This window comes from Fimicolochytrium jonesii (assembly GCF_025526975.1).
Source record: "Fimicolochytrium jonesii strain JEL569 chromosome Unknown EV422scaffold_13, whole genome shotgun sequence".
Taxonomy (NCBI): Eukaryota; Fungi; Chytridiomycota; class Chytridiomycetes; order Spizellomycetales; family Powellomycetaceae; genus Fimicolochytrium; species Fimicolochytrium jonesii.
The window spans coordinates 246,261-271,876 of NW_026515680.1; the positions used below are offsets into that span (position 1 = coordinate 246,261).

Consider the following 25,616-nt stretch of genomic DNA (forward strand, 5'->3'; position numbering starts at 1 on the left):
CTTGTCCTTGATACGGTGCCGTCCACAAGACCTCATGGCCCGTTCACCTCCATCCACTTCTCGCCTATATCTTCATCCGGACGTCGTCCAAATAGTTCTCGTCTAACGCTGCATGCCGTCCCGATAACGCCTTGCCCTCAATGCGATGGGAGGATCTTAACATCTTTCTGAGTCAGAACAATGTCTGCTGCATAGCTCTCAAAGAGGTTTCGGCAAGCCTGGTCGCGCAAAAAGGGCGTCCGATGGTGCGGTGGAACCGCCGACAATAGATTGAGAGTTGCTGCCTATGCATGAAGATGACCTGCACTTAATCTTTCTTCGGCTGATAGGATGAAATTTGGGAAATGAGAAAACCAACGAGAGTTGAGGTATTTAGGAGACATCACTACCATCCGTCCATTGACGTATCTGTCGTTTGCGAGCACACTTTTCCTCCGACATCACACAACGCACTTCATGGCGAATCTTCGCTCATGTATTTACGACTGTTCGCTTGCATGAGTTTCGGTTTACCGGGATCTCGCGGCCTCCTTCTGGGTTCATCTATATGTTTTTTAAGCCGATACAACAGGCATTTTATCATCTTTCCCTCGCATGCAGCCTTTCGAAGCCATAGAGAGTGGCAAGTTCGAGATCCCTGTGGAAAGGTTATTGAATGCAGTCCCCGTCGGTCAGTGCCAGCGTTCTACCCGGTCTGCATCGCCAACGGGCATCCGACGACCAAGTCCCAGGGCAAGACGGTGTCCAAAACCGCTACTATGTTGACAAGCGGTGCAGGCTGGTATTTTCCTTTGTGGGAGGAGATTTAGCATGTATGGCCCGCATCCGAAACCCTACTTGATGCTGTAAAGCACACGACTGCCTCAATCGAAGAAAGGCTTCCAAGTCAGGATCATCCCGCTGTCGCCACGTATTTGCGATTGCTCCAATCACCTGCCAACTAGTCAGCAGTGATTCAAAGCAACATTGGAACTTTCTCGCTTCCTGGATCGCAACCTTACGTAGTACTGTACAGTTCGACTTTGACGGCATTGGAGCTGGGAAATGTGACAGCGTTCCCTGTATGGATCCGGCGGTTTTCACATGACAGAGCGTAAACCGAATGCCCGGCAAAGGCGAAGTCGCGAATCCAACGCGTGCAAGCGCGTAATTTGCAAATGAGGCGCCGCGTCTCCCATCCCCTTTCTCTCGTCATCCTTGCAACGTGCAACGTGCAACCTTGACGCGGAAAAGCGGAAAAAGGACTTCAGGACTCATCAGGAGACATGAGAATCAGCGCATGGAGGGATGCATGCTCCGGACATCTCTTTCCTTTTTCCTTCTTCTGCCCTCTCTTCTGCGCCGCGGTGTCGTCCGGAAGAACAGGAAATGGACTGGGATCTGGAATGGGATAATCGATGTGCGCGTGCTGCGTCGTGTGTGTGCTGTGCTGGTTGTGCCGTGATGAATCGCTGATGATGGATGGCCTGCGTGTCGTGCTTGCTTGTCACGGTCCCGTTCCAAAACCGAAACGAACCTGCGCGAAGAAACATTGCTGTCGCCAATATCGGCTACTTGAACCGGTCTCGGCATATTCTGCGGTCGAAAGGAAGCCGCAGAAGGTATCAACCGGGAAAGCTCGTTAACGATCTCGCGTGCATTCGACTTTCGCGTTCCCAAGTCATCCAAATTCGACAGCTCGACTTTTCCCAACGGACACGGCGGGGAAGCCCCTTTACCCACGCTATCGTCATCGCTTGTGGTTTGGTCAATCGAGTTCTCTCACCGCTTAGTCGTGGGGAAAATCTTCAATGTTGGGCGAAACCACTACGGCATTCCCGGTGTCGGTGAAGCAGCTTACCGCGGGGACCATGCCTATGCATCTGCAGCTCAGCTACCAGCCTAACCCTTCCGAACTCGAGCTAGCAGAAGTGGGGAAGTCGCTATTTGAGGTGACAATGTCCAGCACTGCTACCGACAAAGCTTCAGCCATGGAAAAGACTGTCGAAGTTCTGCGAACCGTGCAAGCCTGCTGGAATGGCAACGACAAGCCCGAATGGACAGAGCTTCTTGCGGTATTGGGCTGCCTTGGTAAGATTGTCGGTTCTTGACAGGTCTCCGTTTCTGAGCTAGTCCTGAACATACTTTCCCACGATTCACAGGCTTTCCCACGGCGACGTTCTCCTCTTCACATGACGGACTGGAAGAAAACTCCGAAGAGAGGTCCTCCGCGGGCCTCCTTGATATTGCATCCTATGCGCATCGATCTACTCGTAGGCTTTCTTCGCTACTCTTCGCCATTCTTTACGTCCGTGGACGCGCCGTCACAGCGATATACCAATCGAAATGCAACGAACAACAATTGGAGTTGGAAAAGCTGAGGTCGCTTCAAAGCCAAATACCGTCACCGCCTACCAAACAGGTGTCATTCTCTTCTTCAAAGGATTCAGAGACGGATCCTCTTCGAACCGGGGAGATCAGAAGGCGGAGCGTCACCGGCAGCATCGGGTGGGATCCTATCGCCTCGCACAGACCTTCCTTCCTTGCATCCCCAAAACTCGCCTCATCGCGTACATCACACATGGCATCGACCAGAACCACCATGCATATGCGAAAAAGCAAGAGCTTAGATCTCGCACGCTTTCGAGACGGAGGGAGTCCCGAGGGATCCTTCTTGGCGTCAATTCCAGAAGACGGCAACATGCAGTTGCGGAAGAAACATTCATTTCTCAACGAGGATCCGGCCTTCCTATCGCTTAAGCACATGGAACAATCTTCTCCAACGCGATCGCAATCCCCGCAGCAAATGCAACCCTCTGCCAGTCCAGCAGGCAGCATCAATGAAGCCTCATCAAACGCCTCAGCCAACATCCACCGCAAGCGCTCCTCATACACCGGCTCGCCCACGCCCACATCGCAGCTCACCCGCGTGTTCGTACCACCCATATACCCTGAAAAGATCAGCAGCTCAGGTTCCGACACCCTTTCGAACAGTAGCTCGGTGGTCCAAAGCACACCGTCGCAAGTGTCTGTTGGCAGTTCGGGTGGAAGCGACGACACCAATCCTGCATACACGGGAAGGCGAGTGAAGCCAGGCAAACGGGCAACGACCGAAACCGGTTCTCCGCCGCCTGCCAGGTCATCCGTGAGTTCGTTGAAGACCGACTCGGGAAAACCTTCGGTATTGAAGAAATCATCCAGTAGCGCTACGCTTTCATTGCGGAAGAGATTCTCGAATCTGTTTGGTCTCAGGTCTACGAAGAGCAAGGACAAACTCGTGGAAGAAGACCTTGTCCGTGAGTTCGATTCGGCGCGAGTCAAGCAGAGCATCATTCGAAGTCGGCCCTCGATTCTTCCTCCCAAGACCGCAGACGACAAAAGCTCAGAAGATCTGAAAGCTTCACTGAACGGACACATGAAGCGTGACTCTCCTTCCGGAAACGACAAGCGCGCTGCGGACATCAGGGAACCTTCGAAGAAAGAGTCAACGTTCGACAATTCTCGAGAGCCAAGCCAGTCCCCTCATCCCGCTCGGCCCAAGAAGCGTTATTCCAACATCGACAAGCCCAAAAGGCGCTCGGGGGTTCCAACAGATACCGTCCCCAACGGCGTCGCAGCAACGCGGCCATTCCCACTGGTTCAATTCAATGGGGTATCCAATACCGACGAAGATGTTCCTCTTCATACCGTCCGCGAGAGGGCATTGAAGAGACGGAGCTACCACGCCCTTCAAGTCGCAGGCCAGCAACCGACCTACAACGGGTCGCGGCAACAACCCCCCGTGCCGGACCTGCCTACCACCCGACCTAGCCGATACAACGACAGGCGGCACACATGGGCACCGCAAGCGTTTTACCCTCCCAACCAATTTCAGTATCCACCGCCTATGAACGTGAACAGGCAGCATTTGCCTCAATATGCGAACCGACCGACAACAGCAACTCCGCCGTTGGTTGCGTTTGCGAGCACCCATCCGAGCATGCAGCAGTACAATTGGTGACGGCAAGAACACGTCCATTTCAGATATACCAGCGACGAACGCCGATAAGACCAGTGCTGCAAAAGAACGAGGAAACAGACGGTTGGGAATGATGGTCAACGCGCAGGGGATCCAACCATTGTAAATATGTGTGTGGTAGCATCGGGGGTTGCACAGTGTTAGACTCTTCCCTTGGCGGTGGTGACGGTGCTCAAGGGAGTTGATGTATGATGTATGTAGCAAACCATGTGCGGCGGGATGTTCGCCGAATGTTTAAATTGTGTTTCTCATTGCTTGCATACTAAGTGTACATGACTTGAGCGTTCATCAGCAACTTGGCAACATTCCAATATGCGAAGTGTACGAGATCATAAGGCACGTTACTGTTGATGAGGTTGACCGCTTGTGCATGGGAATGTATGTATGGATCCCATGTGGGATGGGCGTCGCGGTGACGGAACGCGCTTCGGTTTACGAAATGCGACTTGAAGGTGATTGTTGTGTCATTTCGGACCATGCGGCGCTCCCCCCACAACACAACAAAAGCGTCCTCGAAATTCCCACGGCATCTGCCCTCATCATAGACAGGCAGCGTACGAGCAGACCCAGCGACTACTCGGTATCCTCTCTCTCCCATAGGCGGATCGCCATATAGACCTTTCCAGACAGCCTTCGCGTGAGAAACCCTGCCCCACTCGACGTCCTGCCAATCCCTCACACCGAACGAAAGCGACTGGGATAAAGGGTCCTGCGCAGATAAGTTTCATACTGAGAGGACTGGGCCCGCCATGAGTTTCCTGTTCAAGACCCGCCCGCGCACGCCTGCGGAGCTGGTTAAGGGCACGAAGGATGCGATGTCAAAGCTTGATCTTGGGGATCGGAAGAAGGTAGGCTGCGAGGGGAGGGGTTTAGGTGGAGTGGGAGAATGCTGCCACTGCTTGTGAGGGGGTGTACTGTGATGCAAGCATTGGAGTCGACTGCTTCACTCACTTCTGACATGCGAGGCTGCTGGTGTGGGCGGTATGCGGCTGGCCATTCACTTCGCTTGCCGGAGTCGAGGCTGTTATTGGCAAAGCTCACTCAATCCCGAGCGGTGCTCTCATCCGTTGAGCTTGTCCTGACAATACTACTCTATCATCAGGCGAACGAAGAGATTTCGAAAAACCTCATATTGATGAAGACGATACTATATGGAGACGGAGGTATGTGGTATACGTGGAACGTCTGGTGGACTCCTACTCGCGGTCTCTGATCAAGTCACATCCGTCGTCCGGTGTCTTCTGCTTTGCAGATAGTGATCCAATTCCAGAACAAGTTGCACAATTGTCACAAGAAGTGTACAACAACGACCTCCTACCATTGATGATACAAAACATTGCCCGCTTTGAGTTTGAGGTGAGGCCCGGGAGTGCATTCCAAATCCACGACAGAAAGCTCAACCCAATCGCATTCTACATAGGCCAAGAAGGACGTAGCGCAAATCTTCAACAACCTCCTCCGCCGGCAAATCGGCACCCGCTTCCCAACATCAGAATACATCGGCACACGCGAGGACATCCTCGTAGCGCTGATACATGGCTACGAGAACCAGGAGATTGCGCTGAACTGCGGCATGATTCTCCGGGAATGCATCCGGCATGAGTCCTTGGCGAAATCGATATTGGAGTCCCCCCAGTTTTGGAAGTTCTTTGATTATGTGGAGCTGTCGACTTTCGATGTTGCTTCGGATGCGTTTGCTACGTTCAAGGTCAGTTGTGCGCTGGTGTTGGATTTGTCGATACTTGGAAAACCTGCATATCGGTCGGGCTGGACAAATGGAACATTTTCTCACAAATACACGCACTGTAGGATTTGTTGACAAAACACAAGCCATTAGTAGCGGATTTCCTTTCAAGAAACTATGACGCGGTATGTATGCGTGGGCTATGTGCGATTTATGGCGTACTGGACTCACATTCTCCCATTGCTGCAGTTCTTCGAGAAATACACGAAACTCCTCAACTCGAACAACTACGTCACCAAGCGGCAATCGTTGAAGGTGAGATCTCAGCCTGAACAGCGGCATCGAAGGAAACAGCCTCTCACTTTCTGGAAAATCCGAATAGTTGCTGGGAGAGTTACTCTTGGATCGAACGAATTTCACCATCATGTCCAGATACATCTCCAACGCGGAAAACCTGAAGCTGATGATGAACCTGTTACGGGATAAGAGCAAAAACATCCAGTTCGAGGCATTCCATGTGTTCAAAGTAAATGGAGACCGGCGGAGCACCCTTATGCTGTAATTCATGAGTGCTAACGGGGTGTCCTTCGAAATCAGGTGTTCGTGGCAAACCCAAACAAGCACAAATCGATACTGGACATCCTACAAAAGAACAGGGATAAACTTATTACCTTCTTGTCCAATTTCCATAACGATCGATCGGGTACGGGCTTGTTGTGCGGTGAATGTATCCCTTCGTGCGGCCGAAGCTCACAGTTGGGTTTACTATAGACGACGAGCAGTTCAACGACGAAAAGGCGTTTTTGATCAAACAGATCCACGACCTGTAGGGTGGTGTCGAATACGCCGGCGTGATTACATCAGGAGAACGGGTGAACGGGTTGGGGGTCGTTGCGCTGTTACGGAAGCCGACAATGCTGACGCAGGGAAAAGACGTAGGCAGCGGCAGGGCGTATATGGATTTTTTCGGGCATTTGCCCAACAGTGCTTTGCGGGAAGCACGCCCTTTTGAGTTGGATTTATGCCCGAGCCGGCCGTACCGATAGACCCATCTCCTAGTCTGCCGCTGCCTCCGCCACCGAGGGACGCTTTCCGTTTACTTACGAGTCATCGTTTATGCTAGACGGACGGACGGACCGCTTCGCTTCTCGCATTCTCAAGCACCGATGTCGGCAATTGTGGCATTCCTTTTCGGGTTTGTTCATACTATCCAAAAGGATGACATGTGGGGGGTTTCCTTTCCCGCCAGAAAAAAATGTAGTTCCACAGGTACCCCAGCTGGGGTTTGGTTTCCCCCCTCTTCCCGTTTCTCCAACCATTGTCGTCGGTTCTCGTACGAAATCCCTTACCTATGTTCATATCCCACTTATATCTTTCGCTTTCGTCTTTTTATTGCCAAATACTATTTGCCCCTTCCCCGCTGAACCTCTTGCGAATTGAGTCGCCGCGGCAAGCTTTATATTCAGCTGCCAAATGCTACATTACATGCTCCCATCAATGCTAGAAATCCCAAGCTGATCTTCATAAGCTGAATGCTACTGTACATGGTTCGAATCTACGGTCGAACCTAACCGGTTATAGCCCCAAAAAAATGCAGGATGTCGGCCTCTACTCTTCCTAAACAGCCCCAAAAACCCAAACGCCCGCTCAAAGCTCCTCCCCCGCGCTCCTTCCCACCCCCAAATCCACATCCCCCCTCGGTATCCCCCTCCTCCTCCCCCACCCCCTAACACTCAACGGATGCGCCTCAGTATTAAACACATACGCCTCCAACGGGATCGTATCGTCGTCCGCAAAGAGCAGATACAGGTATTTCAGCGTCTCGGCAAGGAAGAAGCTGGGTTGCACGTCGTCGAGCGAGGCGGGGAGGGTGCTTACGCTCCGCAGGCCGGAGAAACCGGTGTCGGTGCGGCAGTGCTTGTTGAGGGAGGTGAGGAAGACTCGGCCCATGGAGCGGTAGATGGGCTCGCGGGTGAGGCGCCACATGTAAAAGACTGATTCGATTGTTTCGGGGCTGGTCAGGGAAGAAGGGAGGTTGAGGGCGTGCATGTACGGGAAGGACATGTCCCGGCTATAGACATCCCTACTTGCATATCACAAGCCCTTACCGCAGCATATACCGCCCATCGCTGTCAGTATTGAACGCCGTGCCGACCTGTTCGGGCCCTAACCCCGTCGCCGTCTTCTCGTACCCCTCCCAGCACGTCTGAGTGATCTGCTTCCCGAGCTGGAAGAACTGCTCCCAGTTATCTTCTCGTCGCGTCAGGGCCCCCGTTGCAAACATGCCGCCGGCGAAACACGCCTGTGCACCGTGGTACCATCGTTAGCGGATGCTCGGGAGCTCAATGCAATGTAATTCATGAAACTCATAGCGGACCTACCAGATGATGCGAGGTGGTATGTTTTGCCACCGTGTTGGTATCGTGACGCAGGTCAGCGTCCGGGACGTACGTGCGCCCGTTCCGATGGTGCACCAGATATTTGTTGATGGCCTGATGTAAAGGAGGACAGATAGGAGGAAGGTGCTTCGTCGGCGTCATGTAGAGCGACATGTCTTATCACTCCCCTCCCTTACCTCAGCAGACTCGTCATACATGGTCCGGAACTTTGCATCTCCAGTCGCCATCCAGATCTTGAGCAGATACTCATAGAATGAGTCGGCATTCGGACCGATACCGAAGGTTTCCTTCCCGCGCTCTATCAGTGATAAATGGGTGTGAGAGCAGTGCCTTCCTCAAGTTTGATGGCCGCCGTATACCTTTCGGATATAGTCCCTTGACTGTGGTGTTCGCTTGGATGATCTCGTATATCCTGAGTGCCTGCGTAATCACCATTCTAAATCAGTGGCCTGGCGCGACGGACATCGGGAGCTAGACGTGACAGGACGAAGGAAACACCATACGCACCTTCTTCGCATAATGTGGCTTTCCAGTCACATCCGCCAGATACTGCAACTCCAACTGTAAGCTCCCATACTCCGCCAGCGTCGCCGGCGGCCCTTCGGCTCCACCGGAGTTGAGGTTGATGGTCCTGTCCGGCATTCCCGATGGAGTATCCAACGCCCGAATCAACCGCACCGCCAACCGTTCCGCCAGATCCAGCAACCGCGGATCGTCATCAAACTCCCACGCGCTGAGCAACCCGCCCAGGATACGGATGTTTGTCTCGAATACGCTGACGCCGATGTCCGCGTCGATCTTCAGCTCCTTCAGGACGAGTATTTTGGCAGATTGATACCGGCTCTCGAGGCCCATTAGCCGCAGCGTGTCAAGCGAGTCTACGGGTGTCGCGAGCAGGGATGTCGTGCTCCAGTTGAACCCGCGGGCGCTGACGGGCCGCAACTCGTCGTCCGGGCTGGCGTATTGGACGTACGAGTCCCATGCGTGGATCATCATCTAAGGGCGTTCGTTTTCAAATGTGAGGATGGCCTATCGGCCCCCTTGCTTCCCTTGACCGATGAGTGACTACGGGTGCCGCCGTCCTCTTCTCACCTCCTTGACACTCTCCATCATCTCCTCATCCTTGCCGTCCCGGCCATCCTCCAAAAACAGTGGAAACGGGTACGCCGCGCCCTTATGCCGCGGATCTCTCCCATTGTAGATATGGGCCTGCGTTCCAGCCTCAGGTGCCTCCCCACCTCCCACGTGCGTTCCTTGATTTGTCCAAGCAGGCTTCCCGACCACCCCTGGTGGCCTGGGAAACGAGCCCGGGGAGCCGATGGAGCCCAGGAAGCCTTTCAGAATGGTGATATCTTCAATTTCTGGGCTTTCAACCTCCCGCGACCCCCGTACGGTGATTACAAGTGCCAGACATAGAGCGGAGAGGAGGATAGCTGCGATAATGCGGCTGGTCATGGACATTCTTGCAAGTGGAGACGCCATAGCAGTCAAGAAGAGAGTATACGTTCTCAGCACCTGGAAGGAAAGCACGGTGTCGGTGCAGAAATGGAACGCAAATGAGACGCAAAGGGAGCAATGTTCCTACGCTGGCAATGAGGAGGCCTCCCGGCTTTCCACCTATTGTATCCTCGATGCCAGCGTCACCACCAGAAAGTTTATTTGACGTCTAAAAGCGTAACACCCAATTCGATACCTAATTCTGGCTGCCGCTGGCTGCCCCCACTTGAAAGTGTCCGCACCGCGCGTGTTCTCATGTTACATCCATCGTACAACACCGGTCCCCACATGGCTCTGTGCAAACTGTACAGTATGTACTGTTTATGTAGGTTCCTCGACCGGTACTACCAAGTTGTCTCGTATCATACTCGACCCGGTACTTCCCGCGCTGCGTGAAGCCGGACACTTCCAGAGAGTGCCGCCGGAGCGCCGTCGGCGCGACTGCGGGCGAGTATGATACTAGACCTTGGCACGAGTACACACTGGAGAGGCCTGCTGACTCGTCGCGTTGTGAGCAGTAGTTCAGGTCGATGTTGGGATGCTGATTGTACAGTACATAAGCAGTAGTTGGGTCCACGTTCGGATGCTGAGAGTTGTTGGGATCGAGAGTCGAGACCACAAACCTCGTCCGAAAGAGCGGGGGGACAAGTCACGTGCCTCCGAAAATAACTCTCGGGCGAGGGCAGCTGCGCAACCCTTCGCTGCCTTGCATTTCCTCAACGCCCAACTTTCCGCATCAAAAGACTGCCCACGAAAGCAGGACACACCTGCCGGTCGTGACTTCCGTCGTATTCCCCATCGGTTATCTTATTTTAAGCAGCACACACGTTCCGCTTCTTGAACCGGTTCCTTCTTCAACCGCCACGCAAAACGAAGTCGAAAACGCGTCCCTCGTTCTCCAGATCACAGCAAACATGGCCGACGAACACACACACCACCACGTACACCGCGAACGTACCGTCATCAAAGAATTTGAAGACGAAGATTTCGACTGCAACGACGACGGTTGTGTCTCGCACGGCGGTTCGGAGCACCATCATCACCACCATCACGCGCACCACGACGCGCATGGATCACAACCACCTTCGGGATTTGTTGCGAAACTTAAACATATGATTTTGGGACCGGCTGCGGAGGGAGATTCGTTTTTGGTTGAGAAGGAGATTAAGGTGATTAAGGTTCATAAACTTGATAAGGTGCGTTGTGGTTTGTGGGTTACTTCCATGTTGCGTAAGAGCCAGGATGTCATTTAACGCGTCAAATTCCAACAGACCCACGAAGACAGCGACGAGGAGAGCATTCACGACACGGTCGGCGACAAGGAGCACAGGCTGAAAGACGCGGCCCACAACGCGAAAGACAATGTGAAACATACCGCAGAGGACGTGAAAAACAAGATCGAAGGCGACGCCCGTCATCTCAAGAACAAAGTCGAGGGAGATGCAAAGGAGGTAAAGGGCCGTGCTGAGGACGCCAAGGATGAAGCTGTGGAGAAAGTGAGTGAGATTTACGTCAGCGCTGTTTTGTGATCCATCGATGCTCAACGGGCATAAATTTGTGCAGGCGGACGGTCTTCTAGGCAGATTCAGGACCGGTGTCAACAACCTGATTGGCAAAGGCCACAAAGCCGAAAAAACGGCCGAAGAAACTTACGACAAAGTCAAACACGACGCCGAGAAGGAAGCCGAGAATCTCAAAGGTTCCGTCAAAGACGCCATAAAATCCGCCAAGGACAAGGGGAAAGAAAAAATCCACGACGTGAAGGACGAGGCGGAAGAAGCCAAAAAGCGTCTTGAACTTGAGAAGCGGTACAAAGAGGCGAAAGAGCGAGCGACTCATGACGCCGAACGTGTCCGCGAAGGCTTCGAGGAGGGTATCAAAAAGGTGCAGGAGAACGCCGCAGAGGCAGCAGCACGCGCCAAAGCCGCCGCAGACGCCGCGAGCCAAAGCGTCAAAGAAAAAGCCGCAAAGGCCGCGCACGTCGTGATTGATGCCAAAGAAACGGTCCACCACCGCGTCGAGGAGGCGGCGGACGGTGTCAAGCGCCGGGTTGAGGCGGCGACTCATCGCGTGAAGGAGGAGATTGATGAGGCGGCGGAGAGCGTGCGGAAGACGGCTAAGAACGTTGAGGAGGGGGTTAAGGGGACTGCGCAGACTGTTAAGAAGAGTGTTGAGGATGCGGCGCATAAGGTTCAGGACACCGTGCATGATGTCAAGAAAGGGGTGCAGGACACAGCGCACACCGTCAAAAAGGGAGTGCAAGGCAAAGTGCACGAAGTTAAGAAGGGAGTGCAGGATACCGCGCACAACGTCAAGAAGGGAGTGCAGGACACGGCGCATAATGTCAAGAAGGGAGTGCAGGACACGGCGCATAATGTCAAAAAGGGCGTGCAGGACGCCGCTCACAACGTCAAAGAAGGCATTCAACACAAGGCCGAAGACGTCAAAGAACACGTTCATCACGGTATCGAGCATGTGAAAGAAGGCGCGGAATCAGCCTACCACAAGGTCGAATCAGCTGCAGAGTGTTTGGGCATCCAAGGACCGAGGACGCAGGGCGTGTACCATCATAATCACCATCACCATACTGGCGGCTCGTTGGCGTGGGGAGGGCCGCTGGCACATCCGTTTGCGAATCCGGTGCCTGTTACGGCTTTTTATGCGGCTTTGAGCACGCTTTGGTTCCTTTGGCTTGCTAGGTATGGACCGCATGTTCCGTGTTTTTCTCGCCGCATGATTAACCTTTACTCAACCTTGGAACAATCACAGACGCGTTTGGCTCGCCCGCAACCGCACCAAGATCTTCATCGGTGACGGCTCCTACGAGCTCGCCACCGAAGCCACCCGCGACGTCCTCGTCTCCGAAACCACCATCACCCCCAGCCGGGCCCAAAAACGCACCACCGCCGTGCACGTCGAAGACGAGGATCGGGTCAAAAGCATCAAGCAGCTCCTACGTGCCACGGACGCGCGCAGGGCGTTCACGAATGTGGTGCCGCTGTTTTTGGTGTTGCTTGGCGCGTTGGAGTTGGAGGGCGCGTACAGGCCGCTGTTGCATGTGTTGAGTTTGGGGTTCTTGGTGGGGAATGTTGCTCAGACTGAATGTGAGTGTTCGCCTTCCTTCCCTTGTCTTCCATCTTCAAATATACTTATGGCATTCATTTCACCAGACGGCATCTTTGCCCCCAAAGGCCACGGACCCGGTCATGCCATCGGCCTTGCTCTCAACTACTCCGTCCTGATTGTCGGAGCCATCATGGGGATACATCTCGCGTTGAGTTGCCAAGGGTGCCCAATTGCGTAACCTGTTCTCATTTGTTTAGACTTCTACCTCGTGTCCTATTTATTGCTAGCTCACGTCCAACGGGTGTGAGGACTTTTGCGAATATATAGACGTATCCATCGCTCTGGGAGAAAACGAAATCTGGACTTTTGTGAGTCTCCGTGACGCGAACTTCACGCGTCAGCGAATTACGCGCCAGTGACGCGCGTTCCCTATATCGAGCCCAGCTCACGGAGAAAAGAACTTCAATAGCTCGTACCATATAAAAGGGCTGACAGGCAATGGACGGTCGCCTGTCTCGCAATCATATATGTACTGTACCATGCGTGCAGCGAACGGAGTTTCCTTCTTCAATCTGAGACCATTCTTCCAATCTGCATCAAATTCGTTTAGTCTTCGGTTGTTAACCCCATCAAAGCACTACTCTCCAACATCCCAGCTCCGCCTTCAACGCACACCTCTACTCTCCCACCCATCCCAACCACCCACCTCCAGCACAATGACCACCCCCACCCCCTACCCCCCCGCCGACCGCTACAAACACACCTCCACTCCCTCCCTCCTAACCGCCGCCCAAACCGCCCAATCCCCCATCGCATGGCTGAAGGCTGACCACGACCGCCTCTTCCACCTGATGGACACCTTCTTCATCCTCCCCGCCACCTCCCACGCCCACCGCGAAGCCCTCGTCGACGAGCTCGTCCGCAGTACCTCCAAACACGCCTCAGCGGAGGAGAGGGTCATCTACCCTCTGATCAGGGACAGGTTGCCGAATGGCGGGATCGTTTACGAGCGGAACGTGTCGGATGATCAGATCAACAAAGAATATTTGAGCCTCTTGCATAAGATGCGGAGCGAGCGGGATGGCGACCTGTTTGATCGGAGCGTGGATAAGTTTCGGATGATTGAGAGGGAGCATTTGAGTATTGAGGAGGAGTTTTTGGATCAGTTGGATGCGTTGTTGAGTGCGGAGGAGAGGCCAAGCGTTTATAAGGCATTGATTGCGGCGTGGGAGAATGCGCCTGTGTATCCACACCCGGATACGGGGCCGAGCAGGGCCCCGTTTGCGAATGTTGTGCATCCGGTTGCGGGGTTGGTTGATAAGGCTTATGATTATGTGAGGGGGGGTAGGCCGGCTGAGAAGTTGGAGGATTAGGGATGGAAGGCTCATGGAGATGGTGCGGTTTGCACGAGGAGTTTGAGTCGTGTTGCACGGCGAAGATATCGATCTTAGGGGTTGTGAAATACGAAGTGGTATTGAAGTACATAAGATGATAGGCTTGTGTATGATGTAACGAAATACAAATCTAAGAAACAGTTACGCCTTAACGGAAATGTACAAAGATTTCTACGGTATGTGCAAAGGCAATGCCTTCAAGGCATGTCACGGGAGTGTACAGATTGGGGTGTGTCTAGTGTATATGCAAAACAGGACGGGGAAATGTAGTGCTAAAAACAAAACTCGTTGGAGAGTGTCAGGTAAGTTACAGTACTCAATACGCCGTTGTACTCTCAGTTCTCAGTTCTTTCCTTGCGGCCAGTCGCACTGAATGAACTTGCCGAACGCACGGCACTCGGTGCCAGGCGCACAGGGCATGCGGACGGAGGGTTTGTCGGGGAAGCAAACGAGGTAGTCCTTTCCGTCGCACTCCATGAAGCTGCTGCCATTGGAGCAGCCCGTGGAGTCGGTTGGGGCGGGAGTTGGGGCACGAGTAGGAGTAGTGGGCTCCTTTGAGGGTTCCTTTGTGGTAGTGGGCTTGTCGACGGGGGTTGTGGCGGGTTTGTCAGGTGTTGAGGTTGTGGGATTTCCGCCCGAAGGTTTGGTGGTAGTGAGCGGAGGCGGGTCAGCGGGAGAAGAACCTCCTGGGGAGATGGTGATGGACCCGGTCTGACCGTACAGAGCCCTTCCATCATCAGCACCGTTGGTCATTTCCGGAATCTGGGGGAATCCGGGCTGGTTGGCGACCAGCATCTTTGGGCCGGTGAACGACGACGCCGTGCCACCGTTGATGGTGATGTCAGCGCAGTTCTGGTACAGCTCCCTGTTACCGATGGCGTTCACCCAGCTCCAGGAGAAGACCGCTTTCCCAGACGGAAGGTTGTTGGGAAGAGTTACGTCGATGGTCTCGGGACCATTTCGCATGCACTCGCGGATAACCGTTTTCACGGCGGCAAAGTTCTGCCCATCGAATGAGAGAGAGAACTGGCAGTGGCCACCGCCGTGCGATGCACCTCCTTCGAGCTTGACGGGGATCGTGTCTCCGGGCTTTACCGACAGGGTACTAGGTCCTGCCGGCTTCCCTTGACAAGGGAATGGTCTACCGGGCCCCAAAGGGCTGTTGATGTCAAAGTCCGGCGTGCCGACGGTGCCCTTGGGGTCACCACGAGGGGATGGGCTGGACTAAAACAATCGCGATATCGTTTAGAAAATTGTTGTCAGAGAGACGATTCGAACGAGAACAGTTCAGATGCTTACCATGTGCATGTGAGCGTGAACTCCAGAGGCGATGGACAAGGCCGACAACAGAAGCGCGGATCGTTGGCTCTTCATTTTGGTGGATTATGGAAAAGGTGATATTATAGGATAGGGTTTACGGTGGATGACCTTTGACGGAAACGGCGGGAAGAGTGCGGGTTATGTCCTCGGCTAGCCCTTTGACGAGCGGTCTGAAGAAAATGCCGTATACCCAAGGCATCCCGCAAACGAAGCTCCCTTTTTATACTTTTCTCGATCTCGTCGTTCCACTTGCAAGACTCTTTCCTTCGGCACACTACGACAAATAAAGTTGGCATAAACACGCCGCTCAGGAGAGGAGGAGGAGAGACAGAGGGATGGTCTCTTGCTCCCACAACCAAATCCACGGATACGCTTTGGGTTCATGCGTTATTATGGCTTGACCAAGGACGGAAGGCCGCTGGATGGTATAGACGATGCAAGACAAGTGTGGGTGGCTCTTTGTGCAGCTGTTGGTGGGAAGCGGTCGCGCAACGGATATTGCATGCGGAGTTTGGGACGTGTTTCACATGTTGTGGAATTGACGGCCGCGTCGCTCCATGGATCGCTGCTCTCTCCTGGTGCTGGCTGTCCTCTGTCACACAATCCTCCGTTCTTTATCCAACCTCCCGCTGTTTACCCGCTGTTGTTCATCAGTCATTTGCTTATGCAAATCGACGCGCTCTGATTGGCTGGAATCGCTCACCAAGGCAGAGTCTGCGGTGGGTGCGCTCGCTGGGGCCGGTCTTGCAAGGCGGTCGTCGCTGGACATTGGGAACGACCCAACACTCCGATTCGCCACTAGTCAACTTCTGGTGAGTATTGACGTTACTGAAGCTACCGAACATACGACAGGAGCACGAAGGTTCGACCTACGAATGGACGAGGGAAAAAGAACGGGGCAGATCGAACGAATGGATGGATGGATGGATTGGGGAGAGGATGGGTGGTTGAAAATGGCGAATGACGGACTACATGAGGTTCGACATTTGACCTCCTGCGAAAAGATGGAGGATATGCTGAGAAGATCGATGACGCGGAAAGCTTGTGTTGTTGTCGACGCCGCCTAGTTGGACGCCATTCACGGTCGAATGAGGAAAGGATCATTCCGAACGTATGCCCGAATTCTCGGCACCCGACGGACGGGCAACAACGAACACGACCTGGTCTTGAGAGGCACAGGTGGCATTGATTTGGCGGCGATTGGCTGGTCGAACATGTGAGAGGGAGGGGACACACGCTCTGGGAATGGGTGCATCACATGCAGCGAGAGAATTGCGGGAGCGGAGGACGAAGTGCTGTCATGGAAAGGCTTTGCTGACAGACCTCTGTTCCTTCAGGCCGGAAATCAGCAAAGATGAAGTCCATCATCCAGGAGAAGGACATTAAGATCCCCGAGGGTGGTAAGTAAAGGAGAGAATGTTTGACGTTTATTCGACAAGACGTCTCACAGCCTGGACTTTCTCCTTACAGTCACTCTCGATGTGAAGTCCCGCATCGTCCGGGTGAAGGGTCCTCGCGGAACCCTCACCAAGGACCTGAAGCACGTCAACATGGAAATCATCCGTGTTGGTAAGAACAAGATTCGCATCAAGGTGTGGCACGGTGTCCGCAAGCACATTGCCTGCATCCGTACCGTTGCGTCCCACATCGAGAACATGATCAAGGGTGTTACCAAGGTGGGTTTCCTTCCATAATTTCCGGGCAGAAAGAGGATGCAGAAGGCTGACGATGTTGACTCTCACTTATTTAGGGATTCGAGTACAAGATGCGCTTTGTGTACGCTCACTTTCCCATCAACGTCAACGTTGTCAACGACGGAAAGGAAGTTGAGATCCGTAACTTCCTCGGCGAGAAGATTGTTCGTCGTATTCCTATGTTGGGAGGTGTGAAGATTGAGCACTCCACCGCTCAAAAGGACGAGATCATCCTCACCGGAAACGACCTCGACAACGTCTCCCAATCTGCTGCTTCCATCCAACAATCTTGCGCTGTCAAGAACAAGGATATTCGTAAGTTCTTGGACGGTATCTACGTGTCGGAGAGGGTAAGTTTTTGTCCCGTTTGTTTGCAATCTTTTACCTAAGTCTCTCAAAACTCATCGCAAAACAATTTCACAGGGTCTCTTGGTCAAGGATTAAGCGTTTGCATCATATCGTCCGACATCCCCCTGGTCGCGTTGGGTTGCAGATTTCCGCGCTTCTGTCCAATATATCACTTGACACAAAACAATAAAAAGAAACTCCTGTACATAAGGCGTTGATTTCGCTCAATCTTGTCGGTACCTTGAGGGGTCATGGTATTTGGAGAGCTTCGGGATTGGGATTGGCTGCTGCGGGGAGAGAATGGATGGATGTTGGTGAAAAGGGAGAGGACTGGTTCAAAATGAGCGCCTGATGAACCGCCTTGTTCATTTTGCAAGTGGGAAATCGCCACGAGACACGACATTCTCCACCTTTAACGGTCATGTTAAAAGCGAGGAGGCACGAAACAGAGCGAAAGTGGTGGGATCTCTGGATCCTCCGCCAGGACCACGGCGACGGCCGTCTTGACCCTTCATGGGCCGCTTCACATGCAAGCTGTCCAGTGTCCATCATTTCCAGGGCTGGTGGGCAATAATTTGCCATTGAACGAAGTCTTACTGCGAAGGTGACGTCTGCCACACAGCATAAACAGCTCGAAAAATGGTGCGCGTCGGACTGTCCAAATGTCAGAAAGATCCGACCGCCTCTGAAAACGGGTTTTGTCTCAGGTCACTTATGTATGTGTGATATTCCTAACCGCAGAATAGACTATGTACAAAAAAACAAAAGCAAAATCGCCCCAACTATTTAACCATCACTGTCCACAAAGAACATGCTTCCTCTGGTGACCCTCCAGTCTGTATCTTCACCCCTCATAAGGCGGCAAAACATCCCCTTCGACAGGAATGACCATATTCACCTCATAATTCCCATCCGAACCCAACTTAGGCCGCTGAACAGTAGCCCGCACAAACACCCTCTGGTCCGAGCCCGGCGTCCACCCCTCAGGCACCCCCAAAACAATCTCGAACGGCAAAACATAATCCAACGGATCCAGCGAACAGTTCACGGGCCCTTTATGCAAATTCCACGCATTCTCCGGCCGCATAATCGCACCCGCCGGGTCCCGCCTCCACAGCACCACCGCACCAACATCCCGGTCGCGCGAGATGGACTCCGTCGCGGGGCCGTTGACCTCCCGCGGTATGACAGATTGTTCCTTCTCCCGAAGCAGTTTAGCCTCCGCGACGACGAAGTAGGCGATGAGGTAGCTTTTGACAAACAGATTCACGGCGCCGGCCACGACCAGCGTGTTGGTTTGGGGGTTGTGCACTGCGTGGACGTTGTTGAGGGTGAATTCTTTGACGACGCGGCCGAAGGTGGCGTCGTTGTTGGAGACCCAGGCGTTGCGGATGTTGTAGCCGACGTAGCCGCCGGGGGTTTCGCGGGGGGGGATTAGCCCGAAGAGGGGCATTTTTATGGAGGGTTTCGGGGTGAAGCTGGTGTTGAAGGGGGGGTAGGCGAGCGAGTTTGTACGGTACGTGCAGAGTAGGCGGAAACTCCGACCGGAATGGCCCCTCACGTCAGCGCTTTTTATGCTTTCGTCGCCGTCGACTGAGCCAACATTTATGCCAAGTCGCGCGGCTTGCCTCAATGCCTTTCGCCTCGCGAATTAAATCACACGCCGGTGTCCATATGTAATGCGAGTTGTTGACGTAGGACTCGAGGGCTGCAGTCATTCAACCGCACGAAATGGCCTTTACAAGGTATTTTGCCTCATTGAAAAATGCGAAGCACAGTACGTACTGTACGTGCAGCCAAACCTCAATGGAATGCGATGCGCTAGATGGGTGTTGGGTTTCCGAGTCCATTGCAAAGACGGATATATGCCAACTTCCGTGGCGGGGCCTTGGCAGCGTTAGGGAGTCTTTCAAACGGCCCATGGTTGAACAGCCAGCGCCCACTCTTGATGTATGTATGGTTCCAATTCATGTCGCATACTCCACCTCACTCGCAGTATATCTGTTAAGGCGATCCGCAGGTTGAGCGATGGCCAGTAGGGCTCTACTTATTTGTTGTCATTGGACGCCGTTCCGGTTGCGGCCGCTGTCAAAAAGCATATTAGGTGCGCCGTATTCGACAGCGCCGGAAATAGAACGCGTCGACGCATCCCGCGAGGCCGGAACGGTTCCGGGAGGAAGGTGAAACAGCCATGCGGAATCCGCATTTGGGAGCGTAAAACTGCATCCGCAGACCACACCCGTGATGGCCAGGCTGCCGTTATTGGATGGGCAGGAAAGACGAATATGGCCCTCGTGGACGGTTATAACAGCAGGCTGGGGTGGACATGCCCCAGTCCAGCCAGCATCATCATCATACGCATACTAAGAGTCGGTAGATCCATAACATTCAAAATGTCGCTGTTATCACGAAGAATCTCCACCTCCACGTCCGCTCGCCTGAGCTCCTCATTATTGAGACAGATCCGGCACGCCAGCCTTGCCCCAGCGTTCCTCCCGTTCCAAAAACAACCACCATCAGCGGAAGAGCGAGCAAGAGTGGCGAAAGCAGAGACGCAGGCCGCTTTGGAGGCGTGGAATGTCGCGAGTCGGCAGATGCAGGTTTCAAGAGCGTTGGGCATCAAGCCTGAGGTATGTGTCAGTTCTTCGTAGAGTGCGGCAGTTGAGGAGGACACTGTCGCTCATCGCTTCTTTGTTCGACGCAGACCTCAAATACCGCTTCGATTCCGTCGCATAAACGTGCGAACAGCACCACGGTACCAACTAGTTGCCCTATCAAACTCACCGGTCGTCGGTGACAAACAATTAGAACCAGACTTTAGCGATGCGTATTGTAAATAGTGAACCTTCCATAATCCCGACTTTGAAAGTCAGATCCAGGGAGCCTTTGAAAGTGGGGCAAGCGGAGTGCCCTCGGCGCCAAGTCCCTTCGTTTGTACGTAATAGATGTCATTGAAATGAACTCAAACGCGCTTTGATTGTTACACGGAGCGTTGGCGTCCTTATATCCGGTCCCTGCGTGGCTAATCATCCGTTGCGCGAGATCATCCTTCCCAATCAAAGTCCTGATCAAATCGAGCAAAAACCTCCATGATGCAGTCTTAACTGGAAGCACAAGCCGCTGCAGCACAAAGCGTAAGCCCCTCGCCCGCCCGCATTCCCACACTTTGCAGAACATCAACATCCCTCACAGACGTCTATCACCGCACACCCCAACCACAAACCACAAACCACAATGGCAGACCAATTAACCGAGGAGCAGATTGCAGAGTTCAAGGAGGTGAGCTTACAAATTCAGAGGCCACTTCCTTGATATAGTAGTTAACCGCCAATCTGTCGCCTACGTAGGCATTCTCCCTGTTCGACAAGGATGGCGATGGCACGATCACTACCAAGGAGCTAGGCACCGTCATGCGCTCCCTTGGGCAGAACCCCACCGAGGCTGAGCTTCAAGATATGATCAACGAGGTGGACGCTGACGGTAACGGTACCATCGACTTCCCCGAGTTCCTTACCATGATGGCTCGGTACGTGTATTCTTGTTCAGAGGGGGGGAGGGGGGCATCTGCGTACGGGGAGTGGAAGCTGGAAAGCTGGACTGAGTTTACTGGAGAGTTACCGTTTTAACGCTGTTATCACGAATTATCGCCTAACTGTGTTATGTTTCCCCTCTTCCAATGATACTCTCTACCCAAACAGCAAAATGAAGGACACGGATTCCGAGGAGGAGATCAAGGAGGCCTTCAAGGTCTTCGACAAGGACGGCAACGGTTTTATCTCCGCCGCCGAGCTGAGGCATGTCATGACCAACCTGGGCGAGAAGCTCACGGAAGAGGAAGTCGACGAGATGATCAGGGAAGCCGATGTCGACGGTGACGGTCAAATCAACTACGAGGAGTTCGTCAAGATGATGATGAGCAAGTAGATGCAGAAATGCGAAAGCCTTTTTTTTCAACATCATTACAAAATATCATACGAGAAACTTCTTTGAAATCCCATTTCGTGGATTTTTGTACAGTCGCATGGACTCCCCCCCTTTTACTGCGTTCGTTACGTTCGTTCGATTTGCGGATGAGTTTATGTAGCCCCCGTTCTTTGCCGCGTCTTCAACTTCGGCCCATTCTGTACTTTACATCGCAATTGAGAGTCGTACACGAAGAAAATGCTTCTCGATGTGAGTGTTCCTTCAAGATGCGGGGATAGGCTGCATCAGCGGCATTCAAGGTTTTTGAGCAAAAGATGATCGATTTATTCTAATTTTCCGAGACAAAATTGTATTTACAGTATACATGATGGTATGGAGCGTAAGCCACTAAGGCACAATGGAGAGGGAATAGCCTCTCAGAAACCAGCCGCAAAACGGTTGAACGTGCCCCTAACCAGGAAGTTTGGTTCCTCAACTGGGCCATCCTTCCTGTACAGACTCTTGATAGCCGCGCTCTGCACCCTCATGGCACTGGGTAAAACAGAGCGATCGTTAAGATTCGGCAGCGCCATATTGATGTTGCTCGCCGCCTTCTTGACCTGCCCACCGAACGCATACTCGTCGTCGTCATCGTCAGCGCCGTCCTGGCGATTCTTCTTACTCCGTTTCCGCTTTTTGGTCGCAGCGTGCTTGTCATCCCCATCACTCCCGCTGCTCGTCTTTGCTGCCTCTGCAATTGCGTCCCCGTTCGCATCAATTGCTTTGATATCCAACCCCTCCCCACTCTTACTCTTGTTCTTCGCCTCCTTCTTAGCCTTCTTTTTCTCCTCAGCAATTTTCGCCCTCGCCTCCTTCATGAACTCCATCCGATCCCGCAGCCCCTGAATGACAGCCTCGTCGGTCGGGTTCACCGGCACTACATCGTCGGCCGTATACGGCAAATTACACTTCAGACAGTTGTTGGTCGGAACATTCTTCAGCGCCTGGTCGGCCATCACGCACCCGCACGTCGCCAGGTAGGAGAATTTCGATTTCCCGTTCATCTCCTTCCCGGTAATGGGACACGCAAACCGCGACGTCATAGGCTTCTCGTCAATATTCCCCAACACCGTCGCCGAGTTCTTCGACAGATCCGCTTCGGCCGTGTACGACTCGTTCAGGGTCAAATTGAGCGTGGTGACGTCCTTGAACGAGGTAATGTGCTTGCATATCAGGTCGCCGTCGCCGTACCCGCCGCGGTTGAGGAGGTACTCCAGGACGGCGTCTTTGTTGTAGAGCTTGCCGAGTGCGTCGGCGACGACGGGTTGGGTCAGCGGTTGTTTGGAAAGGGCGCAGAAGAACCAGTTGACTATGAGTTGCATGCGTGGGTCGGCTCGTTCGGCGGCTTTTTTGACCCGGACGAGTTCGTCTCGCTTGGGAATGGAGCCGCCATCGCAACCCATGTTTGATTGAGCTTTGTTGGTGTTTGAGGCGGGAAAGTCGTTCTTGCTATGCCGAGCTGCGAATCGCCAAACTGTGCCAGTTCAAGTTATGGGGAAGCGGGGAAGAAGGTCTCATTTCAAATTTCTATGAGCCACTGCAGAACACGCTGGACGAAACGCGCTCACGTCACGACGCAAGTCTCACTCCGCCAGCTACGGCGCCAATCCCAAAAGTCTGACCGATGTGTGAGTAGTATGTACAAGGGAGTTTTCATTGAATACGCCGTCAGAGATTTGTATATACAAGCCCAACCACTCTAGGTCTAGATATGAATATATACAGGACGACCGAGAGATGGAAAATGGCACCAAAACGATGGATATTTACAGGGATGTGGGTGAAACAGATGTGTGGGGAGAGTGACTTGTTCATTCGGCGTCATCGTCGCAGGGCTGAACGAGATTCTCGGCGACATCGTCGCAGGGCTCCTCCATTTCACGGGCAGCGAGATCGGCTTGGTCGTCGTCTTCGCACGGGTCGTCGAGATTGTTCTTCTCGGCTTCATCGCAGGGTTCTTCTTGGGCAGCTGGAACCTCCTGTGCCGTTTCAGTGACGGCCGCCAGCTCGCGTCGGTTGTGTCGACCGCGACGGGTCAGACCGCGGGTAGAGATCGCGGGCTCGGTGTCGAGGCAGGGAAGCGCCGGGTCGCGTTTGGCTAGTCCTTCTGCATTCGCGACTTGATCTTGTGCGGCTTGAGCTTGGGCTTTCTTTCCTTTAGCGTTCTTCGCGTTCTTCGCCGCTCCAGCGGCACCGGCTTGCTTTCCCTTGGCCTTTTTGGCGCCCTTCGCTTTCTTGGCTGCACCGGCTGCTTGTGCTGCTTGACCTTCGGCTTGGGCTGCTTGACCTTCAGCTTGCCCTGCGGCTTGTGCTGCTTGGTTTTCGGCTTGGGCTGCTTTAGCTTGGGCTTTCTTTCCTTTAGCTTTTTTCGCGCCCTTTGCCTTCTCGGCGGCGCCAGCGGCACCCGCTTTGTTTCCTTTGGCCTGTTTAGCGGCGGCGTTCTTTGCGACAGCGTTGGCACCGGCGTTCTTTCCCTTCTTGCCCTTCTTGCCTTTGCCCTTCTTCTTTGCGGCGGCGGTGTTTTCAGCTCCTGCAGCTGCTTCGGTTGCCGTGGCGATGTCACCGGCGGCTGCTCCTACGGCGGTTTCGACGGCGGGTGCGGCTGCGGCATTGGGGTCGACGGCGACGGCGCCTACACCGGGTTCGCGTGCACCGGGGTTTGTCCCGTCAGCGGCGGCAGCACCAACAGCGATTTCCGCTGCTGCTGCGGGGGCAGCACCTTGATCAACTGCGGCTGCGGCTGCGTCAGCGGCTTGACCACCAGCTTTCTTTCCCTTCTTGCCTCTACCCTTTCCGCCCTTGCCCTTCTTTACGACGGCAGTGTCGGCTCCGGCGGCGGCATCGGGGTTGGCGGCGTCAACGGGGGCGGCACCTACAGCGGTTTCTCCTGCGGGGGCAGCACCTTGATCAACGGCGGGAGCGGCAGTACCTTGATCAACTGCGGGTGCGGCTGTGGCTGCGCCTTGATCAACGGCAGGTGCGGCTGCGCCAGCACGTTGACCACCGGCATTCTTTCCCTTCTTGCCTCTGCCCTTCTTGCCTTTGCCCTTGCCCTTCTTCGCGACCGCAGTGTTTTCGGCCGCGGGAGCGGCATCCGTGTTTGTACCTTCTACGGGGGCGGCCCCTACAGCGGTTTCCTGTGCGGGGGCAGCACCTTGATCAACGGCGGGTGCGGCAGCGCCAGCGTCTTGACCGCCCGAGAGAGGGGTGTCGCATGCGATTTCGAGACCTGGTAGCTCCGCTGGAGGGAGGACGTTGATGGGAGCGGTGGCTGTGATGATTCAGATCAAAAGAGATGATGAGACTTGCAAATCCGACTTTCATAGCCCAGGAACGCCTGCAAGAGACAACTCACCCATAGCATCAGCAATCGTCGCTGCCCCTGGCTGGTTGCCGAAGTTGTCCAGAATCTCTTGCGCCCTTTGTGTGCGCTCACATGGTGCTTTGGCCTTGGCCGCGAGGGTTGCAGACGCAAACTTGCCAGAGATGTCGAAACAGTTCTGACCTTGGGCGCCTTGTGCTCCACCAAGGGAGCTGCAGAATTCCAGAAGATCTTGCTTCACTTTTGTTGTGCGGGGGTCCTCCAGTCCTAACACGGCTGGGATGGCCGCCAGGAGGAAGAGGGCGGGGATGGTGGGGTGTATCATCGTTTTTGTTGGTGTTGGTGTTGCAGTGGTTGGATGTTGTGGTTGTCGTGGGAATGTTGGGAGCGTGATATATAGAGATCGAAATGGGGACGGTACTGAGCACGGCAGCAGCTTCTTTTTATCCAAATCCGGTCGAGAATGGACAGGGTTATCTGCGGCCCGTTGCGATGCGGGGCACAGACCTCACCGCATCGCAACGTTCAAATTGCAATAGAATCCATACACCTTCCCGGATCCTGCAGCATGCCTGATGTCCAGAGTCCCCGCATGGTAGATGAAACAGCAACACAAAGATGAGCTGTTCCGGTGCAGCGTCCTGATGTTTGTTTTCATTTCACCTCCTTTTCTGATGGATGCGCCGTGGACGGTGGATGTCATCAATGTGATGGTTATGCGCAATTAGAGAAAAAAACGCTTGCCTCTGCACGCTCCGTGACGCGTGCCGCAGTATGTTCTCTTCCAGAATTAAGAATTCTTGGTCGTCAATGTCCATTGTCCACGGAGGTTGGTTGTTTCAGACGCGTTCCGCAAAAGGGGCTGCTTGCTATTTTGACACCATTTCGACAGCCCGCGGGGATGCCTCGCTTTCTCACACACGGTATGGTGA

At 53.8% G+C, this 25,616-nt stretch overlaps 12 protein-coding genes across 12 annotated transcripts; 8 read left to right on the plus strand and 4 right to left on the minus strand.

Annotated features, from left to right (window-relative positions):
* The first annotated feature begins 1,290 nt into the window (after window positions 1–1,290).
* On the plus strand, window positions 1,291–4,333 carry EV422DRAFT_620369 (uncharacterized protein). The gene is made up of 2 exons (XM_053074096.1): window positions 1,291–2,070; window positions 2,142–4,333. The coding sequence occupies exons 1-2, from the start codon at window positions 1,791–1,793 to the stop codon at window positions 3,977–3,979; spliced, it is 2,118 nt and encodes a 705-aa protein (XP_052925162.1). The 5' UTR covers window positions 1,291–1,790; the 3' UTR covers window positions 3,980–4,333.
* Window positions 4,334–4,643: 310 nt separating this feature from the next.
* EV422DRAFT_70418 (Mo25-like protein) lies at window positions 4,644–6,654 on the plus strand. The gene is made up of 9 exons (XM_053074327.1): window positions 4,644–4,845; window positions 5,100–5,160; window positions 5,250–5,353; window positions 5,418–5,705; window positions 5,807–5,866; window positions 5,931–5,996; window positions 6,064–6,207; window positions 6,279–6,384; window positions 6,453–6,654. Exons 1-9 carry the CDS (start codon window positions 4,747–4,749, stop codon window positions 6,509–6,511), a joined length of 987 nt encoding a protein of 328 aa, XP_052925163.1. The 5' UTR covers window positions 4,644–4,746; the 3' UTR covers window positions 6,512–6,654.
* Window positions 6,655–7,328: 674 nt separating this feature from the next.
* On the minus strand, window positions 7,329–9,076 carry EV422DRAFT_496920 (the record flags this gene model as incomplete). The annotated part of the gene is made up of 6 exons (XM_053067911.1): window positions 7,329–7,695; window positions 7,790–7,983; window positions 8,063–8,173; window positions 8,257–8,414; window positions 8,440–8,492; window positions 8,577–9,076. 6 exons carry the CDS (start codon window positions 9,074–9,076, stop codon window positions 7,329–7,331), a joined length of 1,383 nt encoding a protein of 460 aa, XP_052925164.1.
* Window positions 9,077–10,491: 1,415 nt separating this feature from the next.
* Window positions 10,492–12,881, plus strand: EV422DRAFT_567868 (uncharacterized protein; the record flags this gene model as incomplete). The annotated part of the gene is made up of 5 exons (XM_053072584.1): window positions 10,492–10,773; window positions 10,849–11,073; window positions 11,141–12,276; window positions 12,347–12,681; window positions 12,748–12,881. 5 exons carry the CDS (start codon window positions 10,492–10,494, stop codon window positions 12,879–12,881), a joined length of 2,112 nt encoding a protein of 703 aa, XP_052925165.1.
* Window positions 12,882–13,359: 478 nt separating this feature from the next.
* Window positions 13,360–14,016, plus strand: EV422DRAFT_567869 (uncharacterized protein; the record flags this gene model as incomplete). The annotated part of the gene is made up of 1 exon (XM_053072585.1): window positions 13,360–14,016. One exon carries the CDS (start codon window positions 13,360–13,362, stop codon window positions 14,014–14,016), a length of 657 nt encoding a protein of 218 aa, XP_052925166.1.
* A 100-nt stretch (window positions 14,017–14,116) lies between these two features.
* Window positions 14,117–15,872, minus strand: EV422DRAFT_557676 (uncharacterized protein). Its single transcript, XM_053071919.1, has 2 exons — window positions 15,337–15,872; window positions 14,117–15,261 (listed from the first exon to the last, which is right to left on the minus strand). Exons 1-2 carry the CDS (start codon window positions 15,409–15,411, stop codon window positions 14,380–14,382), a joined length of 957 nt encoding a protein of 318 aa, XP_052925167.1. The 5' UTR covers window positions 15,412–15,872; the 3' UTR covers window positions 14,117–14,379.
* On the plus strand, window positions 15,854–16,814 carry EV422DRAFT_70528 (uncharacterized protein). The gene has a single exon (XM_053074329.1). The coding sequence runs from the start codon at window positions 15,915–15,917 to the stop codon at window positions 16,422–16,424; it is 510 nt and encodes a 169-aa protein (XP_052925168.1). The 5' UTR covers window positions 15,854–15,914; the 3' UTR covers window positions 16,425–16,814.
* EV422DRAFT_567871 (ribosomal protein L6, alpha-beta domain-containing protein) lies at window positions 16,712–17,495 on the plus strand (the record flags this gene model as incomplete). Its single annotated transcript, XM_053072586.1, has 4 exons — window positions 16,712–16,757; window positions 16,828–17,033; window positions 17,108–17,401; window positions 17,475–17,495. The coding sequence occupies 4 exons, from the start codon at window positions 16,712–16,714 to the stop codon at window positions 17,493–17,495; spliced, it is 567 nt and encodes a 188-aa protein (XP_052925169.1).
* Window positions 17,496–18,095: 600 nt separating this feature from the next.
* EV422DRAFT_70658 (uncharacterized protein) lies at window positions 18,096–18,984 on the plus strand. The gene has a single exon (XM_053074330.1). It carries the CDS (start codon window positions 18,211–18,213, stop codon window positions 18,835–18,837), a length of 627 nt encoding a protein of 208 aa, XP_052925170.1. The 5' UTR covers window positions 18,096–18,210; the 3' UTR covers window positions 18,838–18,984.
* Window positions 18,985–20,804: 1,820 nt separating this feature from the next.
* On the plus strand, window positions 20,805–21,642 carry EV422DRAFT_530914 (uncharacterized protein). Its single transcript, XM_053070434.1, has 2 exons — window positions 20,805–20,925; window positions 21,098–21,642. Exons 1-2 carry the CDS (start codon window positions 20,810–20,812, stop codon window positions 21,321–21,323), a joined length of 342 nt encoding a protein of 113 aa, XP_052925171.1. The 5' UTR covers window positions 20,805–20,809; the 3' UTR covers window positions 21,324–21,642.
* Window positions 21,624–22,864, minus strand: EV422DRAFT_530916 (Rtf2 RING-finger-domain-containing protein). The gene has a single exon (XM_053070435.1). It carries the CDS (start codon window positions 22,763–22,765, stop codon window positions 21,740–21,742), a length of 1,026 nt encoding a protein of 341 aa, XP_052925172.1. The 5' UTR covers window positions 22,766–22,864; the 3' UTR covers window positions 21,624–21,739.
* A 25-nt stretch (window positions 22,865–22,889) lies between these two features.
* On the minus strand, window positions 22,890–25,412 carry EV422DRAFT_530920 (uncharacterized protein). The gene is made up of 3 exons (XM_053070436.1): window positions 24,718–25,412; window positions 23,701–24,633; window positions 22,890–23,499 (listed from the first exon to the last, which is right to left on the minus strand). The coding sequence occupies exons 1-3, from the start codon at window positions 25,007–25,009 to the stop codon at window positions 23,174–23,176; spliced, it is 1,551 nt and encodes a 516-aa protein (XP_052925173.1). The 5' UTR covers window positions 25,010–25,412; the 3' UTR covers window positions 22,890–23,173.
* Between the last annotated feature and the right edge of the window lie 204 nt (window positions 25,413–25,616).

What these genes read in the sequence shown, in the direction of transcription:
- EV422DRAFT_70528 (XM_053074329.1), top strand. Translation starts at nt 15,915, where the DNA reads ATGGATCGCTGCTCTCTCCTGGTGCTGGCTGTCCTCTGTCACACAATC.
- EV422DRAFT_620369 (XM_053074096.1), top strand. Translation starts at nt 1,791, where the DNA reads ATGTTGGGCGAAACCACTACGGCATTCCCGGTGTCGGTGAAGCAGCTT. An exon ending in TGCGGTATTGGGCTGCCTTG is followed by an intron (nt 2,071 to 2,141) that starts GTAAGATTGTCG and finishes CACGATTCACAG; the next exon opens with GCTTTCCCACGGCGACGTTC.
- EV422DRAFT_557676 (XM_053071919.1), bottom strand. Translation starts at nt 15,411, where the DNA reads ATGAAGAGCCAACGATCCGCGCTTCTGTTGTCGGCCTTGTCCATCGCC. An exon ending in TTCACGCTCACATGCACATG is followed by an intron (nt 15,262 to 15,336) that starts GTAAGCATCTGA and finishes CGATTGTTTTAG; the next exon opens with TCCAGCCCATCCCCTCGTGG.
- EV422DRAFT_530920 (XM_053070436.1), bottom strand. Translation starts at nt 25,009, where the DNA reads ATGATACACCCCACCATCCCCGCCCTCTTCCTCCTGGCGGCCATCCCA. An exon ending in GACGATTGCTGATGCTATGG is followed by an intron (nt 24,634 to 24,717) that starts GTGAGTTGTCTC and finishes GAATCATCACAG; the next exon opens with CCACCGCTCCCATCAACGTC. An exon ending in AGGAAAGAAAGCCCAAGCTA is followed by an intron (nt 23,500 to 23,700) that starts AAGCAGCCCAAG and finishes AAGCCCAAGCTC; the next exon opens with AAGCCGCACAAGATCAAGTC.
- EV422DRAFT_70658 (XM_053074330.1), top strand. Translation starts at nt 18,211, where the DNA reads ATGCTTCCTCTGGTGACCCTCCAGTCTGTATCTTCACCCCTCATAAGG.
- EV422DRAFT_530914 (XM_053070434.1), top strand. Translation starts at nt 20,810, where the DNA reads ATGCGCTCCCTTGGGCAGAACCCCACCGAGGCTGAGCTTCAAGATATG. An exon ending in TTCCTTACCATGATGGCTCG is followed by an intron (nt 20,926 to 21,097) that starts GTACGTGTATTC and finishes CTACCCAAACAG; the next exon opens with CAAAATGAAGGACACGGATT.
- EV422DRAFT_530916 (XM_053070435.1), bottom strand. Translation starts at nt 22,765, where the DNA reads ATGGGTTGCGATGGCGGCTCCATTCCCAAGCGAGACGAACTCGTCCGG.
- EV422DRAFT_70418 (XM_053074327.1), top strand. Translation starts at nt 4,747, where the DNA reads ATGAGTTTCCTGTTCAAGACCCGCCCGCGCACGCCTGCGGAGCTGGTT. An exon ending in TTGCCCGCTTTGAGTTTGAG is followed by an intron (nt 5,354 to 5,417) that starts GTGAGGCCCGGG and finishes CATTCTACATAG; the next exon opens with GCCAAGAAGGACGTAGCGCA. An exon ending in CCAAGCGGCAATCGTTGAAG is followed by an intron (nt 5,997 to 6,063) that starts GTGAGATCTCAG and finishes AAATCCGAATAG; the next exon opens with TTGCTGGGAGAGTTACTCTT.